This window comes from Pangasianodon hypophthalmus, chromosome 7 (assembly GCF_027358585.1).
Source record: "Pangasianodon hypophthalmus isolate fPanHyp1 chromosome 7, fPanHyp1.pri, whole genome shotgun sequence".
In the NCBI taxonomy this organism is placed as follows: domain Eukaryota; kingdom Metazoa; phylum Chordata; class Actinopteri; order Siluriformes; family Pangasiidae; genus Pangasianodon; species Pangasianodon hypophthalmus.
Genome location: NC_069716.1, coordinates 4,805,931 through 4,825,718, shown reverse-complemented (window position 1 = coordinate 4,825,718; position 19,788 = coordinate 4,805,931). Strand labels below are relative to the sequence as shown.

At 37.9% G+C, this 19,788-nt stretch overlaps 1 protein-coding gene across 8 annotated transcripts in view; it reads right to left on the bottom strand.

Moving 5' to 3' along the window:
• The window catches only part of rapgef2b (Rap guanine nucleotide exchange factor 2b), a 120,732-nt gene that overhangs the window by 63,186 nt on the left and 37,758 nt on the right, over window positions 1–19,788 (bottom strand). For 7 of the 8 annotated variants that reach the window (XM_034305818.2, XM_034305817.2, XM_034305823.2 and 4 more), the window contains exon 4: window positions 9,408–9,491. In XM_034305818.2, coding sequence (XP_034161709.1) covers window positions 9,408–9,491 — 84 coding nt within the window. Of the gene's footprint in view, window positions 1–3,679; window positions 4,031–9,407; window positions 9,492–19,788 lie in introns of those variants that run through there. The other variant, XM_034305824.2, reaches the window with a different exon arrangement.

Sequence of the window (19,788 nt, the reverse complement as noted above, 5' to 3'; positions counted from 1 at the left end):
AGTGCTAACTCAACCGAATTCCGTATTGACCTGACCAATGAGTGTCTTTAGCTCTACTCATCCAGGCTTTAATAGAAAGCATGGATAGTGTTTTCAACAGAACAATCTGCTTGTTCAGGAAGAAACCAGAAATAAAAACAAATAAAAAGTGGCTTAAGCACTCATATACTTGTATATTTAAAGGATAAAACACTTTGGGGATAAAGTGCTGTTATGTTGTTATAAGAAAATAATTAATGTCAGGTTGGTGTGATGCAGTCCCTCATGAAGCGTTACTGTTATCAACCCAAAGTTGATCATTTTCCAATAAGAGAACATTCTGAAGTGTTTTATTCCTCTTACACCACCTCAATTTACCAAGTATTACATTTTATTAATTAAAAAATGACAGATGTACTTTTTTAATCTGTTCATTGTTTACATTTAACAAGTTAGTTTCTGTATTGACTTACATTATAGCAGGTCATTCCCTCACCAGTCTCTCTTCTGTCTTTCTCTTGAAGTTTTCAAAAGATAAAAAAAAATGCAGCTTGTCATCCTACAAAGAAACTGGAAAACTCCTCTGTCCCGAGTCAGAAAACGTCCATAAATGTTAAATAAACATATCTTTACAGAAAACCTCACCATATTGTCAATGAATTTTAACTTTTCTTTCACTTACACCATGGCAACTTGCCAACATTTTCACATTTGTCTTGTTAAAGAACAACAGGTCATACATTTTATCTGTTCATCGTTACATTTAATGATGAAGAACGTCCATGAAACAAGTTATGATTTAGTGTTTTAGCAGCTACAAAAAGTCACTATCATTCCTCATTAACATTCATCCCGTAAAGCCTTTCTTCAAGGTACAGCTTTACGTCTGATGGTTACAAACGTCCACGCTCACATCTGGGTCTCATTCTGTAATCTTGACTGTAGGACCTTGTCAATGATTACACTTACATACAGATATGTAATAAATAAATACAGAGTGCGATATCCTGAGTGTGCAATAAAACTGGTCTCTCTATATTTCAGTTAACCTACTGATGTTGTTTCACTTCTATTAACAACATTTTGATATTTTTATATTTTTTAATTAATGTCTCCTAGAGGAAAAATTATACATACATACCTCATAGCATTATGTTTGTGTATCCCATTAGAGCTACCTCTCATTATTTAGAAAGGAAATGTCACAACTTGTTAAGATGCTCATCCATTTGCTAGGAAAGATGTTTAACCATAAACAAATTACACAATACATCATTTTTCCCCCCTCAAACACATGACTGAATTTGAGTCATTAACATTAATCATGACGATGCCTTCAATGAGGTCTGAAAAACAGCTAATTTGCTAGCACGTAAATGACATTTTTGGTTAAACATTTCTAAAATTCGAAAATCAGAAGACTGATAAATATTCGTGATGTTTTATTTTTTATTATTTTATGAAACAAAAATCTCTCTCTAATGATGTATTCGGTATTTGTCTATAACTGATACTAGCACTGACAATATTTTATCTACGGTTTATAGGTTTATCATATTATCAGGCACCAGCCTTTAATGAAACCTATCTAGTGTGTGTAATAGTGTGTGTTTTTAGCATTTGCATTCATTTTTTCTTCACATCAGAAATCCAAAGTGTTTCTGTTCATCATGTCGACTCAATAATTGCAACTGTGTGTTTTTGTCATTTTTTTTCTTTTCCCATCCCTGCACACTGTACTTCGTCTGTCTTCTGTTAACAACACAGATAATGGGGAGGGAAAAAAGCAGTTACACACCCAAACACATTTCTAACTGACACTCAACAAGTAAATTCACACTAAGCTTTCAAGCTGTAAGTATGAATTTTCCTGATGTAATCTGAATGTGCTGGAAGACCGATAGAAGAGCGGCAGGGCTTAGTGCTAACTCTGAAAGTGCAAGTTGACTAAAATTCATCAGAACTTCCTATCTAGTTAATTTCCACACTTAGAGTGCTAGCCATTTTGAAAAATATACCAGATATTAGTACAGTTAAAACAAGTGCTCATTAGATGTTAGAAATTAATACAACCGAAAAGCAGGTATTATATTAGTGTTTATAAAAAATCTAATAATAAATTGAGTTTTATTTATGAGTAAACAAATTAATTGTGCTAAGTACAGGCTAGAGAAGCGTGTATCATTCAAACCATCACTATACTATTAGTGAAACTACTTTTTTAAAAAGAAAATTTAGTAATTAAATAAACTCTAAACAGTTTCTGCAGGTGTTTTAAGCAAGTGTAATTAAAAATATTACTCAAGTGCTCATCAAAAACATTCTCTTTTATAGTGTTCTTTGAAGTTTATATATTATTGAATAAATTCTAGTAATAGAATTTGCGCATCCATAGTGTTCATTAGACACTGAGTCATGATTGGTTCCAGCCAAATGAAATTTGACTCTTTTCGTTTTTAGCGTATGACAGACATGTCCCATGATGCCCACCTGCCCGGCCCGTTCATTCCACATTACACAACAAGCAGGGGGTCTGGAATGTGAAGTGATGACGACACACACTGACAACCACAATCCCACACACACACACACACACACACACACATTCAAGTATGGGAGTCACCTTCTTTCCACTGTTTTTTCCTCCTAATTCTCCGATTCATAATGAGCAAAGATTACAGATCTATTATACGTTAAGTAAGCGTGAGCGGTGTGAAAGCCAGGGAAGGGTTTAGGGGTAAAAGGTGATATTGTAATAACAGAACACTTCTGTTGCAACACTTCAGGGAAGAATAAATAGTTAAATTGATGGGCTGAGCTGCAGGGCACTTTACCGCTACATACACTGCATGCCTTTCGGGAACAACTAAAGCACCTCCAGGCTTTTATTAGCACAAGATGAAATCCACGGGCTGCCAGCGGCAGGATTATCACACCCTAACTTAAGATATCAGTCATACTAATTGTTAAAAGTAAATAATATAATAAATATGTATATATACATAGGTTTCACCTAATATAGCTAATGAAGGATCTCCTGTTTCTCTAGGAACTGTGGATTTCACTTAGATTTTAGGATATCTATTGTATATATGACCTTTACTACATCTAAATTACTTAATTTATATATACAGTCATATAAATCCATGCTCAACTAGTCATGTTTATTCATCATTCCTGTTTATACACTATACTAGCTTTATATAAACAGATTAATAATATTAAAAATATCAATCTGATTTCTAAGTGATGCAAAATACAATTTAATTCATTCAATTCAATTTTTAAGTGTAATGCATGTGTATTTTTCTACTGAACAGAAACTGAAATTTGACTAATATTTAATGATATTTAATAATAATTTAAGTCGACCTGGTTAGAAACTGATAATCCATCATCATCTCACACGTTCAAATTTGGAATAATTCTTAAAAATGAAATTAAGTGTGTAAAGGTTACAAAGGTTAAAGTTATCATTAAGGGTGGGGGTTAAGGTTTCTTTAATCTTTCCTTACAATTTCATTTGTATTAAATTTGAACAAAATCCAACTAACACTGAACAAAATCCAAATCATGCATTCCAATTTGTTCTGATTTGTATAAACTGGAATTCAAATGAAATCAAATTCTCAAAGAAACAGAAGTGAAATATAGTCCAATTCTTGTACACTACATTCACATTCACTCTTAAACCTGTTACCTTCAGTGATGACAAGTTACTAGAAAGTTCCTTCAGGAATTATTTCCACAATCCAGTATTCCTAGAAAGCTATATTTCCAATTCCAGTTCCAGGCATTTTCCTGGTGCATAAAGTCCAAGTCGAATTTCTCACAATAAATAAACCCAAACGTCCTGTGTGTACTCCATAAATCCACCCGAACTCAAACACAGCTCTTGGAGCGATCTATTCAGTCTACTGCCTCCGTGTCATGGGAGCGTGTGCTCACAGAACGTGTGTGTGTGTGAGATCAAGTATGTGCGTGCATGCTCATGCTACCGGGCGTTAGTGATGACGGACTGGAGCCAAACATTCCAGCCAGCCTCTTTCTTACCGCCAGGCTGAGAGGGAGGGTCTAACCTCGACTCACTCAACACTGACCTCTCAAACTCTACTCCACACACTGCATAGAGAGAGGGGGGAGAGAGAGGGAGGGAGAGAGAGAGAGAGAGAGAGAGAGAGAGAGGAAATTTGGAAAGTGTTAGATGGATGTATTGAATGAGTAACTGCTGGTAAAATAGAAAAGTAGCAAGAAAGGCAAAGTAAGACAAAATAAAAAAAAGAGAGATATATATAGAAAGTTGTAGAATTGGGAAAGAGAGACAAGACACAAGAGAAGAGGAATAAATTAAACAATTGAGAAAGACACACAGACAGACAGACAAGGAGAGACAGAGAGAAAAGAGGAGTAGAGGAGGAGAGAGATATAGTGAGAGAGAGACAGTCACACAGACAAGGAGAGACAGAGAAAAGAAGAAGATGAGAGGAGAAGAGGAGAGATAGAGAGAGAGAGAGAGAGAGAGAGAGACAAAGGGACAGAGAGAGAGAGAGAGAAACAGTCACACAGACAAGGAGAGACAGAGAAAAGAAGAAGATGAGAGGAGAAGAGGAGAGTAGAGAGAGAGAGAGAGAGAGAGAGACAAAGGGACAGAGAGAGAGAGAAAGAAACAGTCACACAGACAAGGAGAGACAGAGAAAAGAAGAAGATGAGAGGAGAAGAAGAGAGAGAGAGAGACAAAGGGACAGAGAGAGAGAGAGAACGAGAGAGAAACATTAAAAAAAAGATATATAGAGAAAGGAGAGAGAGAGAGAGAGACAGAAAGAGACAGAAAGAGTACATGAGAGAGCACGTGAGAGAGAATATGAGGGTGAGAGAGCGTGTGAGAGAGGCAGAAATTCATCAAAATTTTATTATAATGTAGAAATATGTTAATTTTCTCTGGAGACATGTAGCATAAAAGGCATATACGGTATAATGGTATAGCATAAAAATTCAACTCTTCTTATAAGAGTACAATCACCCCATGATCACCCCACTCATTACTGACACAATTTAACAACTGCACATAAGACCTGAATTCAACATGTTTCAGTAATCAGGTTTTACTCTGTGGGTGAAATCGACGTCCTGGTTAAAAAGAAATGACCAAATTTGATCAAAGTCTTTAAAAGTGCAAGTTGTATTGCATACTTTTACAACTGACCTGGAAAAATATGTAGAACATGAAAAAAATAATAGCTTAAGCCATGGCCTCAGCACAAATATATGGCTGAGAAAACCTGTCCCCTTTACTCCGCCTCCATCTCAGTCTAAAATCGGCAAGCACCTGAGCAATAATTCTCCTGTGAGCAAAAGTGTGCTTTGAAAAGAAAAAAAAAAAAAAAATCACAAGAAAAGCAGTAAAACCAGAATAAACACTGGCAGGGTTTTTGACCTATAAAACCAGGTTATAACTTTTAAAAAGTGCTCTTCAATAGCTTTTAAATGACACCAGCTCTGCACTACTGCGATCTGCGGTGCCCGAGAAAGATGGTGTGCAATTCGGCAATTTAGCCGACTTTGGAGCTTTATTTCCACTTAAATTGATCCCTCACACACTGTAACAAAGCACATTATGTTTCAATTAATCATTTTACCCGGGTCAGAAGAAACTTTGTTTATTCAATCAAATTTTGGGGAGAATTTTGTAATTTATTTATTTATTTTTAAGGATGTGGTGAACCTGTGGTACATTTTGTTTACAATATTAAACCTCTTTATGTAGTTTATGTAGTTGTTACAGACAAAAATGCACATTGTTTTTCATTATGATTCAGAAATTTAAAAAAGTCTTCACAGTCATAATTTTTCTTCATTCAAATTTTGTTCAAAATATTCTGAGAATCAAATTGAATCGCATCGTGAAGCCAGTATCGTGAATCGAATCAAATCGTGACCAGAGTGTATTGTTACACCCCTACTAGTTAGCATGCTAACTCTAGTTGTATCACCATAAGTTCATGTACATGGGCAGGAATGGAGGTCATGCCCAAGAAGAAAAAAAAATTAAAATCTTTTTCAAATCTTTCTCAAATCTTCTTAACTGTTAGAGACGTAATTGCCAAATCATCCCTAACACTCCTTTAAGGATGTAATATTAATTAACACAGCTACACAGCTCTACCATCTTTCTTCCTTTAATATATGACACCTCGCACATACTGTATGTTTGAGTATACATGAGAATCAGATGCAGGAAAGAAAAAAAGAACAGGAAGTGGACAGCTTCTTTCACTGTTGTGTCACGACAAACTCCGTGGAGATTTTCTGCAGAAAGGAGATGACTAGCAATACTTTGAAGAAAGCTACTCATCAGACAGTGGGCAGGATTGCATCACACTGAACGTAATATATTAACACTCCAAGACTTCTAAGAAGCCGCACACTTGGGTCAGACTGTGGATTTCCTCTGTAGAGAAGTGGAATCTGGACAGCGGACTATTCCGTATGAAGTGCAGATAACACCGGGAACAGGCAAGATTGAGGAAATGAAAGAAATATCGGATTACAGGGAACAGAAACCTGTGCAGCCTTTTGGTCATTTATTTAGAGATGAAACAAAATGTAGAAGCAGGAAATATTTTGGAGAACGAAACCAGTCAGGCTTCACAACACAAGCAAAAATGTCTAAAAGTTTTGTAAGATGTGGTCTGAATTACAACAGCAAACAATATAGGAATTTAAATATCAAGTTTAATCAGGAGCTAAACAATGGAGTCTTTGTTGGTGGCTGAGCCTGAAATGCCTACATTCAGCTCGCTTAGTTACATAACCGCTGGCAAAAGTAGCAGGTGGCCCTCACAAAGCTATTTTCAAGCTCCATTTCAAAACTTCCTTCTAATCAAACATGCTACAAGCCATTGTTTTTTTCATAATACAGTTGTGCCGTTGTGAATTAAAAGGATTCTTTTGGGGGGAAATGAGATTTTAGCCTCTCCTGAACCTGAACCTGAACCTGAACCAGGCTGCTGAAGTGAAGCCATCAACTCGAACTGATAATCCTCTGGTTTTAAGCATTTATTAAAACTCCAAACTGGTGGTTTTCTCCTCGATTCCCTCCTATTGAAGAGTCTGCGTGTTGTCCAGCCCCTTTCACCTGAACATGCAGCTTACTTGGAGATGGTTCTGACAGGATGCAAGGTTAAACCTTTGAACGGAACCATGTTTTAATAACGTGATGCAGATAAATCCATTTGCATGTGTGAAAATTCAAACAAAGTCGCTACATATTAATGAGCGAGGGCTGAGGAGCGGGTATGAAGGTGAAAATAGCATTTTGTTTTCTCTAAAGCACATCAGATACAAATAATCACACCTGCACTGACAATCTGACAACCTTTGGTTAAAAAAAAGAAAATTGTATCAGAATAGTTCATAGAGGAAGAAAAGAAGGAGAACGTGGAAGAGGAGGAAGAGGAGGAAGAAGAGGACGAAGAAGAAGAAAAAGAAGAAGAAGACAGTAGGAGGAAGAAGCAGAGGCACTAAAAGAGGATGATGTGGAGGAAGAGGAAGCAGCAGAAGAAAAAAAGATGATGATGATGATGATGATGATGATGAAGATAAGGGGACAAGGAAGAAGATGAAGAAGCAGGAGGAGGAAGAGGAGGAGGAAGAAGAAGAGGAGGAAGAGTGAAGAGGAGGAAATGGAAGCAGAAGCGGGAGGCAGAAGAAGTTGAAGACTTTGAAAAGACAGAAGAAGAAAATTATAAGATTGTGAGGAAGAGGAAGACAATAGTAAGAGAATGATGAAAAGGAAGGAGAAAGGAAGTAAGAAAAAGAGGAAGAAAAGGATGATGATGATGATAAGGGGACAAGGAAGAAGAGGAAGAAGCAGGAGGATGAAGAGGAGGAGGAAGTAGAAGAAGAAGAAGAGGAAGAGTGAAGAAGAGGAAAAGGAAGCAGAAGCGGGAGGAAGAAGTTGAAGAGTTTGAAAAGACAGAAGAAGAAGAAGAAGAAGAAGAAGAAGAAAATTATAAGATTGTGATGAAGAGGAAGACAATAGTAAGAGAATGACAAAAAGGAAGAAGAAAGGAAGTAAGAAAAAGAGGAAGAAAAGGATGATGATGAGGAGGAGGAGGAGGATGAGGATGATGATGAGGATAAGGAAGAGGAAAAAAAAGGAAGATGAAGACGAGGAAAAAGCAGAGGGAGAAAAAGAGGATGAAGAGGAAGAAAATGAAGCAGAAGGACTAAGAGGAAGAAGAAGAGTTTCCAATGGGTTCTTCACTTTGTCCCTTCGATGAAGAACACTATAAAGGTTTTTACTTTATTTCAGAGAAAGTTCTGAAGGTTATATGCGTGAGCTCTCTGCCCATGTGCAGGCATGAGCCAAACTAACCATCTGTCATGTGACCTGGACCGTCCTGACCTGTCTGTATTTAGATGAACAGTAACTGAAGTGTGAACACGCACATTACAGCGGCTCGTTTCAAAAATTTTAAAAAGCACCCTGGGTGTGTTCCAGCACACTAACAACGTTAAAGTGAGAGTGTGACTGATAAATACATTAGCTCTGTACATTCATTCTCTGGTGTAGAAGTGTTTTCAGGGCTACTGTAGTGTAAAATTAAATACCCCCTGTTAATTAACATGAATTCATTTTTACAGAAAAGTAATTACAAATAAGCCAGAATCTAATCCAAGCTGATCTGATGAAGGTTAACTAATTTGCTCAAGGACACAGTGGTCTCTGCAGAAGCTCTGGGATTTGAACTCATAAACTTTCAGAATCTTAACCAATGAGTTTCCAGTACTCATAAGTCTATTTATGGGAAAGAGAAAAAAAAAAAAAAAAAGGGAAATGGCAGCCTGGGAAACTGCTTCACATGCTGAAATGTTGCCCTTTTCTACTATATAAAGTTCTGAAAACTCCTTTCACATGTTGCTTTTTTCTTGAATATGCAGTAAATAAGCTAAACAAATTACAATATTGACCATGAAAACTATGTCAGTTATGTTTATTACGTTTATTCAGAGTCTATATCTTTTGTTTATAGAGCTGTGTTGGTTCAACTGGCTTCTTATCTGCCTAATCCAACCAGATCTTTGCAGAAAGGCATGTTTGGTAACATCCAATGGGTTTCCCAGATCACCTCAAATATTTAATCCTTCAGTATGTTTGGTTAATGAGCACTAATCGGTTACACTCTGTACCATGACCTTCAACATGGACGACACTGGCACTGAGGGACTCGTCATTTGAGCCAGTCAGACTGGAACACGGCATCACATGTCCTTCTCCGGCTTCTCCGGCTTCTCAGGCAATCCCATAAATCTCTGCTCAAATACACGTGTTAACTCTGGGCTCTGACTTGAACGTCAAAGCCTCTGTGATGCAATGCGATGGTGATTTACATGTGCTGACATTTCCGTGACATTGTGTTACATACCTGGATCTGGGCAGGAACATGGACTCTTTGATGAACACAGATCCAGAGAGCAGGATGTACCAGCAGCTGCCAATGTCATCCGGACTGAGGGAGAGAGGGAGGAAAGGAGAAATAAAGGTTTTGAAGAATTACACACAGATAAGGTTCTTAATTCCAAGAAAGGAGATGACACACTCACTAATTCTGAGCTTGTGGGAAGAAACAAAAAGGAAAAAAAGAAAAAGAAAACCCTTCGGTGCACTTACGGATGGGCAATTTAAGGCAGTTTGTAGGAAACTATAAGTTATAAATCACCTCCAAATCACTCGAGTGATCAGGAAATGATTACAAAAGATTTATAAAATCTTTACACAAAATCCCATATTTATTTTTATTTTTATTACACCAGACTCCAATGTCTTAGCTTTTTAAAAACAATTTTTTTGAAGACTTTCTTTTATTATTTATTTATTTATTTATTTATTTATTTATTTTTACCTCCAAAATCAGCTGTATCATTCGACAGTCCATAAACTGTTGTAAATTTTGCACAAGAAAAAAAAGTCAAGCATCCTGCTATATTGTGCTAAAAATGATCGAATAATTTCCATCATCAATATTAAATATTTTACACCTGAATGCTAAGACTTTTACAAACAGAATAAATAGAATTTTAGAATTTTTTTTTTTTTTTTATTTCAGGTATAATATTTTACTTGTTTTTTTTTTACTCATGATATTCCTACATATCGACAATCCACTGACTTTAATGTGAGTTATATGTAGAAAAAGCCATTCATATGACGTGCAATTTTTAAATAATTTATGCATGCAAGGGTTGAAGGAATACTCCAACATTTTCAACTAAATACCATCTACAGTATCTGTAGCACATGATTATCTTGAAATATAATTTCAAGTGTTTTCTCTTTAACAACCAAAAAAAAAACTTTAAAGAACAAAAAACAAGTTTATACCAAATTCACTTATAATGGATATCTACGCGCAGATGTTCAGACACGTTTGCAAAAGCTTTATCAAAGATATTTGAAAATTAAACTCTAAATATGTATAATTTGCTTTCAGGATAGGGCTTTTTCAGATCGTTATGCATTTAAAAACAGTTTCCACTTGACGCCGCGCGGATTCCAAAACTTCCAAGAAGCTGTGAGGAACTGAAATTAAGTTAAAACTGCACAAGAAAAGGTTTGCTATGACGTTCTCTCATGTCTGTCGTGGTTGGAGTGGAAAGGTTGTAGTTTTAAATAAGTGTTATATTCATTCATCTTCAGTAAGGACTTTATCCTGAACAGGATCACGGTAGATCCGGAACCTATTTCAGTAACACTGGGTATGAGGTGGGAATACACCCTGTATGGGACGCCAGTTCAACACCACGCACCATGTGCGCACACATATACACACACACACACACACACACACACACACACACACACACACTCACACACACATTCACACCTTGGGGCAATTTAGAGTCACCAATTCACCTACCGGCATATTTTTAGGAGAAGGGAGGAAACCGAAGAACCTGGATGAAGCCCACATGGACACGAGACATGTGAACCTCCACAGAGACAGTAAGATCAGGATAGAATCCTGGAGTTGTGAGGTGACAAAGCTACACAATGTCTACATACATGCTTATTGACACAATTCAACAACTGCCCCTTAGGCTTTCATTATAAAAGATGTGGGTCAATGAGTTTTGTCCTTTTCTTCAGTACAGAAATTCCTGCCTGCAGTAATTATAGATATTAGATATATAGATATTAGGTTAAAAGTACATGCAGTAGGTATCCATGCACTATCCCTTTATCTATTAGTTGTATATTCCTGATCCCTGTAGTCAATGCAGCAGAAAATACAATGTCATGTTTTAAAGAAACTACCAACTACTATTGACTTTTCCAAGATGTCTCAGATGACCAATACCAGACTTTCCCATCGCAGTCTGACGTAAGTGGCTACTGTGGCTACGCTCACTGACCAGCACAACCCCAACCACCATGACTTGCATCCCCAAGTCCAAATACTTTTTGCTGCTTCTTCGTTTTGAAAAAGGCATGATAGTTTTCCTGAAGGACAACAGTGAAGAAACGAGACAAACGGTAGGAGGTAAACCAGGAGACTACTCATTACATCCACCCTTTCTCTTTCACAAACACACAAATATAGAAGCACTAACAAAGACATTTGTGAATGCAGTCATGTGTGTGAGTATATGTGTTTAAGGAAATTGCATGCTGACACACCGCTCAGTAAACACATCTTCTCATGGTGTCCCATGGCAGGAAGGAACGTGGGCTAAGTGCCAAGAAGGCCGCAGAGTTACTGACTAACTCCACCAAACTTCACCTCCTACTGACTAAAGTGAACCAAAAGGAATCTGATGAGCAAAGAACATCTTCGTCATTCACAAAAGAACCACCAATCAATAGTATGAAGAACTAAATGGACATTGGGTGTAATCAGTGATGGCTTAGCATTACAAAGCCACAGCTCAACAAGTCACTTTTGAACGTGTAGTCCAACATTTCTTTAGTTTCTACTTGCAATTAGTTTCCATTTACTTTCTAAAGTGCAAATATGGCACAGCAACTTATAACCATGGTTTCTTCTTATCCTGTCTTATCCTGTCAGCGTATCCTGTATACAAGAGCTCATTAAATGTGTACAGCGACATTATGAAATAAAAACTTGAAAGGAAGTAGGAGAAATCAATGACACCTCTGGCAAGTGTTCGTAGCTAGTACATTTAGCTGGCTTTGCTACTGTGTAATGAAGCTAGTACAAAGCATGTAACATGTAAATCAAACACTGATCAGTGAATTAGTGTTTAACTAGTTAGCTTCAGAAGCTATATATAGCTATTATCGTTTCTCATCCGATCGCTGGACAGTGCACGCCAACAAACACGTAAATGTTGTGTTACTGCTAGTATGTAAACAAGTAGAACTCGGCACCAACAGCGTCAACAGGGACGCCTCTGCCACCAGCAAGTCTAGTCCTTATGTTAGTAATTTGTATCCCCGAAATACACTTAAAATATACTTCAAATAGTGAGAAAGCTATTGAAGAAAAACTATTTCAAACATTTGACCTTGATGTGACCTTGACCCTTGGATCAGTTCTCAAATCTAATAAATTCATCTGCTGGTTACAATTAATAATTAATTCTGTGTAATTCTATATAAATCCTACAAACATTGAACCACTTGTTCTTGAGATATCATGCTAATAAGCCTTTGGGATGGAATGATGGAAACCCGAAAACATAATCCCTCATCACCTATGAAGCCATGATGAATTTTCATGATGAAGCCATGAAAATCAGTGACCAACAATGTAATACATATTGTTCATGTTTATTTTACTTCATATGGACGTTCTTAATCACTATTGATGATGTGTTTTGAATGTGTCAGTGAAATGGGTATCAATAAATTAGCCCCACTGGACACCAAACCTCAGGGCATTTCACCAATGCTCTGAGGTTTGGTGAGGTTGTCATCTGACAAGACTGTGAACGATCTGTTACATGAACCTACAGTCTGGGCCGAAAAGAAATCAGCCCCAGACTAAACTTCATACTACTTTATTAGTGTAGTATTTTAATTATGACCATTGGTGGTGGTGGTGTTATTGGTTCCACAAAAGTCAAGACTTCAAGACTTTTGTCAACATCTGAGAAGATAACATGGATGAACAAAACTGACCCCTGTTTATACCCACCGATATAAATTGTTGTTGATTGTTTCAGACACATTATGGCGGCTCCTCATCCAAAAAAAACCTCAGACAGGTCTATAAAAGAACAGATACAGTACAGTCCCACTCTAGCCCATCAGACCTTATCAAATTTTGACTGCTTGCTCAACCTAGTAACCTTCATAGTAGCAGCAGGAGTCCTAGTGAGTTTGTTCCACATAGACAGAGTTAGGTTTTCTCTCAGAAACAGCAGGCCACTGATCAAGGTTATTCAAGGATCTGAGCAGTGTCCTCTGATGCATGACAAACTCCCTCCTATTTAATAAGGGACTTACTCACTGTATAACACATCCATAAAAGTTTGAAATAGAATGGCCACTTAACAGATTTGTAAATAAAACCTCCAAGTCATTGTGGTTATATCATAAACAATAGTAAGATGTTACATACTGACACCTAGTCACCTGGAGACACACTACTGCACTACTGATGTTGCAAATGAAACGTTACTTGTGCTGCTTTCACATATGCAGCATTGACTTCAATTGCTTTGAGAAAGCGATTCCAAATCAACCCGACTGCAGGAAGTGACCAAACAACATGTATTATGGGTTGCAGCATTTTTTTTTTTGTAGATGTGAGCTGCTAAACTGACTGAGGTGCAAACTGAGCCAAACTAAGCAAACTGTCTCAGAGGAAGTACGTGTTAGCTTTGACCCTCCAGGGTTGGTAGCTGTCATATGATAGGGGAGACTTAACTGGTGGGTGGGAATTGGCCAAGACTAAATTAGACAGAAAATCAGGGGGAAAAAAGGAAAGAAATTAAATGCTAGATGCGATACATAAAATGTTTTAAACTAATTTTTTTGTAATTTGCTAAGCATTTATTTATTGCAGCCTCTGTTTTCCCCATGCGCATGAGATTCTTGTGATTTCAACAGGAGCTTGGCATCATTTTATCTGTCTTCAACTTACTAACTTTCTTATACACATTTTTGTGTCTGCGGTCTGCACGGGTTTGATTTTTTCTGCATGGGAGCATCATCAGAGGTGCACAACCATGCACTCATGCAGCTTAGAAAGAACAGTGTTTACTAGTATGTTTTCAGCCCTACACTCCAATCAGCCATTTTCCTTCTTTTTTTTTTGGTTTGCTTAATAATGTGCAGTGCGGAACTGAGCCAAATAGTACCAGTTTCACTTGGATTATGTGATGATCCTCAGTGATGATTTTCTGTACCTATTTACATAAGTCACTATTCAGGTGTCTATATTATAGCACTTAAACCACTAATGTTTTGTACCAAATGCTTGTTTTTTTTGTTTAACCCTTTGAGGGATTTGAGGGATTACTATAGGTTTACACATCAATGTGCGGACAGAAATTAAACTGCCATTTGAGACACAACCTAAAGCAACAATAGCTGTCAATAAGTGTGCAAGGCATCTTCTATGGTCACGTGATCTAAACATGGCAGAGTCCATAAATGAACTCTAGGGGAAACATTTCTGCTCTCTACCGGAGCCGGAGTGTGTTAATGAAGAGATTGCAGATATGCACCAGTCCTTTCTTTATTCTCTGCTCCAAAAACTTGTGCTTCAAAGGCAACTATAAATCTCAGAAATTGGCCCCTTAAGACCACATGACTAACACACACACACACACACACACACACACACACACACACACACACACACACACACAAACACACACACAAAGATGCACACAAGTGTACCTACTAACATTTCCACAACAGGGCTAATGAGGCAACTCCGGCACATGCACTGACACAGCAGGAGTCTCTCTCTTTCTTTCTCTCTCTCTCTCTCTCTGTCTCTCTGTCTCTTTTCTCTTTCATTCCCTGGTTCCCTCACTCCCTCGCTCTTCTTCTCTCAACTCCCCTTCCTCCCTGTTGCCTCCGCTTCCACTGCATCGCTTTGAATCACAGGCAAAACCTGAATGCTCAATTATTAATCGGTGGAACACAGAAAGAGATAGCAAGAGAGAGAGAGAGATAGCGCGAGAGAGAGAGAAAGAGAGAGAAAGAGGGGGCGAGAGACATCTTCTGCATCATCAGCACAGTGCTGACTGAACTGGGTCACAGAAATATTCTTGCATTGCGTGTCAAAAAAAAAAACACGACGACAATCCCAAATCCCCTGCGGAAAGAAGCTCGGGATAGACTGCTGTGTATATGTGTACGTGACTCTGTGTGTGTGTGTCTAAGACAGAAAGAGAAAACTAGTTTGGATGGGTGGAGCTACCAAAATCCATCCTTCATCCATCAGCAACACAAGTATCACTCCTCAGGGACAGACAAAAGGAAGAAGAGTTTTGCTAGACACACAAATTTCTACACCTACCTAATCTTACTGGTTGAAATGTATCAGCCACAGACAGACAGACAGACAGACAGACAGACACACACACACACACACACACACACACACACACACACACAGGCATGCTTTCCATATATGGTTTGGATTTTCAATATTTAGTCATTTTCAAGTGATTAACATTTATTAGAAATAAATTAATTAATTAATAATAATAATAATAATAATAAACACATCTATACATATTTTATTTAAAATATTGTTTTATTTCTATAGCTCTTTTTAATAACATACAAACATTAATATACATTCAAAAAATTTTAAAAATATATAAAGAAAAAAAAAAAAAGAAAATATAAGGGGAGGAAAAAACAAAAACAAAAAAAAAAAATATTACACAAACATGTTGTGTTAAGTTTGATCACACTGGATTTCATGTATTTCCACTCACACAGTGCCAATGATTCAGGAAAACAGTGAACATTTTTAAGAAGCTGCTTGCAGCAGATCCATTACGCAATCAGATTTGGGGTTGGAAAAAGAATAATACTCCAAGGATTTTATAAGTTTTAAAAGTCTAATCTGTTCACACACACGAAGGATTAATTCGTATTTTCCAGTGTAGCTCCTGTTCAGCTCACTGCACTGGTCAAACTTTTAAAATTCAAAAATTTAAAAAAAAAAAAAATTGAAGTTTTTGTTTATTTATTTAAGTGAAAGCTAACACGTGCTTCCTCCGAGACACGTGAAGCCAGACGACCTCATCCTTCGAACTCCTCCTCATGCCGTGTCACAGGACGGCGTAACACACTTGGAGAAAAGCGCTATTCACCCCCTTCTACATACATGAGCTTACGCAGACCCATGACTGGCCAGTGCTGCTGTGATTGATAGGGGAGAGAGAGTATGCCCCTCCCACCCAGACAGCATGGCTAATTTTTGCTCTGTTGGACTCGTGGCCACGCATGGTTTCGGCATCTCCAGGATTCGAACTCGCGATCTCCGAACGATGCAATGAATGCTTTTTCCGCCTTTTTAGAAGCAATCTCCAGTGTCAGGGCTTTGTAACAGTCAGAGGTAAATCTGTAAGTTTACACTGACCTACTTTCAGGATTTCAGGTCTTTCAGTAACATGACGAGCTGCGTTTTTTTTTTTTTTTTTTGTCTAATTAACTTCAAGACTGAGAAAAAAGATAGGCTGGTGAGGGAACAACAGTTTATAGCTACTGTATCATAAGTGATAACATGAACTAACTATATTGTTCCGCAACATTACACGTAACATTGTATATAAATTAGACACAGCACCGTTCTGATACCCAGGATCGAGCTCAGTCCGATACCAGCATCAAATGGTGGATCAGATTTCAGAGGAAAAAAAGATTGGAATTGGATTTGGAAACGATTTGTTTTAAAAAGAACTAGAAATGTTCACATACTGTATGATATTTGACATGTACGTGATTATTGTATGAAAAAGTTTTACTGAATAATCAAAGCCGTAGTTTAGCGTAAGTCATGTTTTTAGCTATGTATTTTTCTTCAGTGCCTCAGTTTTAAAAAATGTTCAAAGTTTAATTGTTTTTAAGGCAACAAATATGGGATGGGTATCGATATCAGCTATTACTCAAGATTTCAGTATCAGTAACGTATCGGAAAATAAAAAGTACTATCATGCCATCACTAAATGGATAAAAGTACAACATGTCATTCTCTAATAACTAAAGATTGTAGTTTTTGGCACATTACTGTGGTATAAGAAGAATAAACCACTTCGGAACATGAGGAAATAATTAACTTGATGGTGTTAACAGAAGCCCCGGCTTCCTGTCAGGCCGCATCCCACCATCCTGTAGCTGATTATTTTCCTATAACAGCACACCCCATAGTTTCATTCAGCTACAGAGTTTTGATGCCATGAAGACATTTATAGATTAATAGAAGTATTATAAAATTAATTCTAAAAAATATAAATAGCTAAGAAAGGGAGAGAGATGTGTGTGCTGAAGTAAATCAGCTCTTGTGTTGTTGCGGCTTTGTGGTTGCAGTTTTGCTCTCAGTTTGTGTGCATGTGTGTTTGTGTGTGTGTGAAATCTGGGTTTTTGGGAATACACAGCAACCGGCCATCAATGGCTGGGTCAGAACCAGGAGAGGATATAGAATCCATGGGGAACTGTGTGCGAGTGTGTGTGTGTGTGTGCGTGTGTGTGGACCAGTGTACAGAATGATGGATGACCAAGATCCACTACTGGATAGCACTTGCATCTACACACACACACACACACACACACACACACACACACACAGAGACAGACAAACAGACAGACAGACACAGAATACACATAGAGACAGACAGACAGACACACAAAAACACACACACACACACACACACACACACACACATACACACACACATACACAGGGGACGTTTAAACTAAATGAGGCCCTCAACACCCAGCTTGCATGCATTAAACGACCATAATATTGTAATTGAAATTGAACCAGTAAAAGCTTATTGCGCTATACACGGCCTTGATGTATCGAACATAAAACCCATAATTAAATGTAATTACGGCACACGCAATGGCGAGACTTTATGGGCATCACGGCTGCACAGAAATGTTGCGGCCTTTTAAATTAGCACAGTGTGTGTGCATGCGTGTGTGTGCGTGTGTGTGCGCACAGAACGGAGACGTGTGCTGTGTTATTGTGCAGCTTTAAAGCTGAGAGCTAGTTAATAAAGCATAGTGCTGGTTTATCAGCATGAAACAGAAGACAGCTGCTGCAGCATCCGAAATCACTGAAGTCCCGGCTAGGGTTTAGTGCGCACTACATAGGGTGCCTATCTAACTTCTATACGAAGGCAGAGAGAGAACAACTTTATCTTGTCTGCACACACGTAGGTCTGTGAGCACACAATGAAGAGCTAATATTTTACTGCAAGCACATGGACACATGCACACATGCACACACACACACACACACACACACACACACACACACACACACACACACGCAAAACAAGGAACAAGGCACGGGAGTTCCCAGTCGTGTCTTCCCCTTCGGCTAATGAACAGCGTTGTAACACACCCACTCACTCACACACATTCACACACACACACACACACACACACACACACATATATACACACACACACTTGGTCACAAGCAATAGATCCCCAATAAGCCAATCAGAGGAAATGTGACAACAAAAGGGGAGGGGACTAATTTGCATATACCATTATGTAACCCCTTTCCTAATGAGGAATCCTAGACCCTTAATCCTAAATACACGTATGGGCATGCACCCACACACACACACACACACACACACACACACTTCGGGGCATGCTGTCACAGGGAAATAATCAACTTCATGGTGGTAAAAGTATTTCGGTGTCACGTGACCTCATTACGCCACTCATTATTTTCATGTATCCTGTTGCTTTTTTCTTTTTTTTTTTATTTATATATTACGTTATTGCTTTCCTACTGAGACAGGTAATCCTGGGCACACAATCCTACACACACATGCACACACATACACACAAACAAATGCACACACACTTCCAATCATTATCACAGCAGGATTTTGTTTAACATTCCAGCCTCCATGTGGATGCTTCACACATTAAGCGAAACAGTAAAAGGTTTCAGAACAGTGAGGTTAATGAAATGTTAATTACACACATAAAACCACGACATCACACACAACATGGCAATGTGTTCGTTGCTACATCAGTGTTGCAGCTCTATATATCAAGTCATTTAGGCTAATTTTGGATTTCAAGTGTGTGTGTGTGTGTGTGTGTGTGTATGGCCTCTGATCTTGCTGTGAGAGCATCACCATGGATGTGTAATATTGGCAACCTGTCAAAAAGAAAACACACAAGGAAACGCTTCTCTGGTGCTTCTCTAGTCTCCATCTACAGATTTTTTTTTCACTCAAGTAAACGAGAAGAAGAGGAAGAAATTAACCCGCAAGCCATCCATGCTACGCACCTGCTACTTCACAATCTGTTAAACACGCCTGACTATGATAATGATTCCGAGTTAATGGGGTAGATAGCAAGGAGAGTGTACAGCCAACGTGTGTGAATAATATTATCTCAATAGTTGCATTTATTCAGGAAATATATGGGAATATTTAATGAATTTTTTTTTTCATCCATTCATTTAATCATACATTAATCTTCAGTAACTGGTCATGGTGGCTCCGGTGCTTGCTTCAGTTTTTTTTTTTTTTTAATAAACCTTAACAGAATATTTGGGTAAAAGTGTGTATTTGTGGGGGAAAAAAACAGAAAAAAGGAAAATAATGCTTGAAAATAAA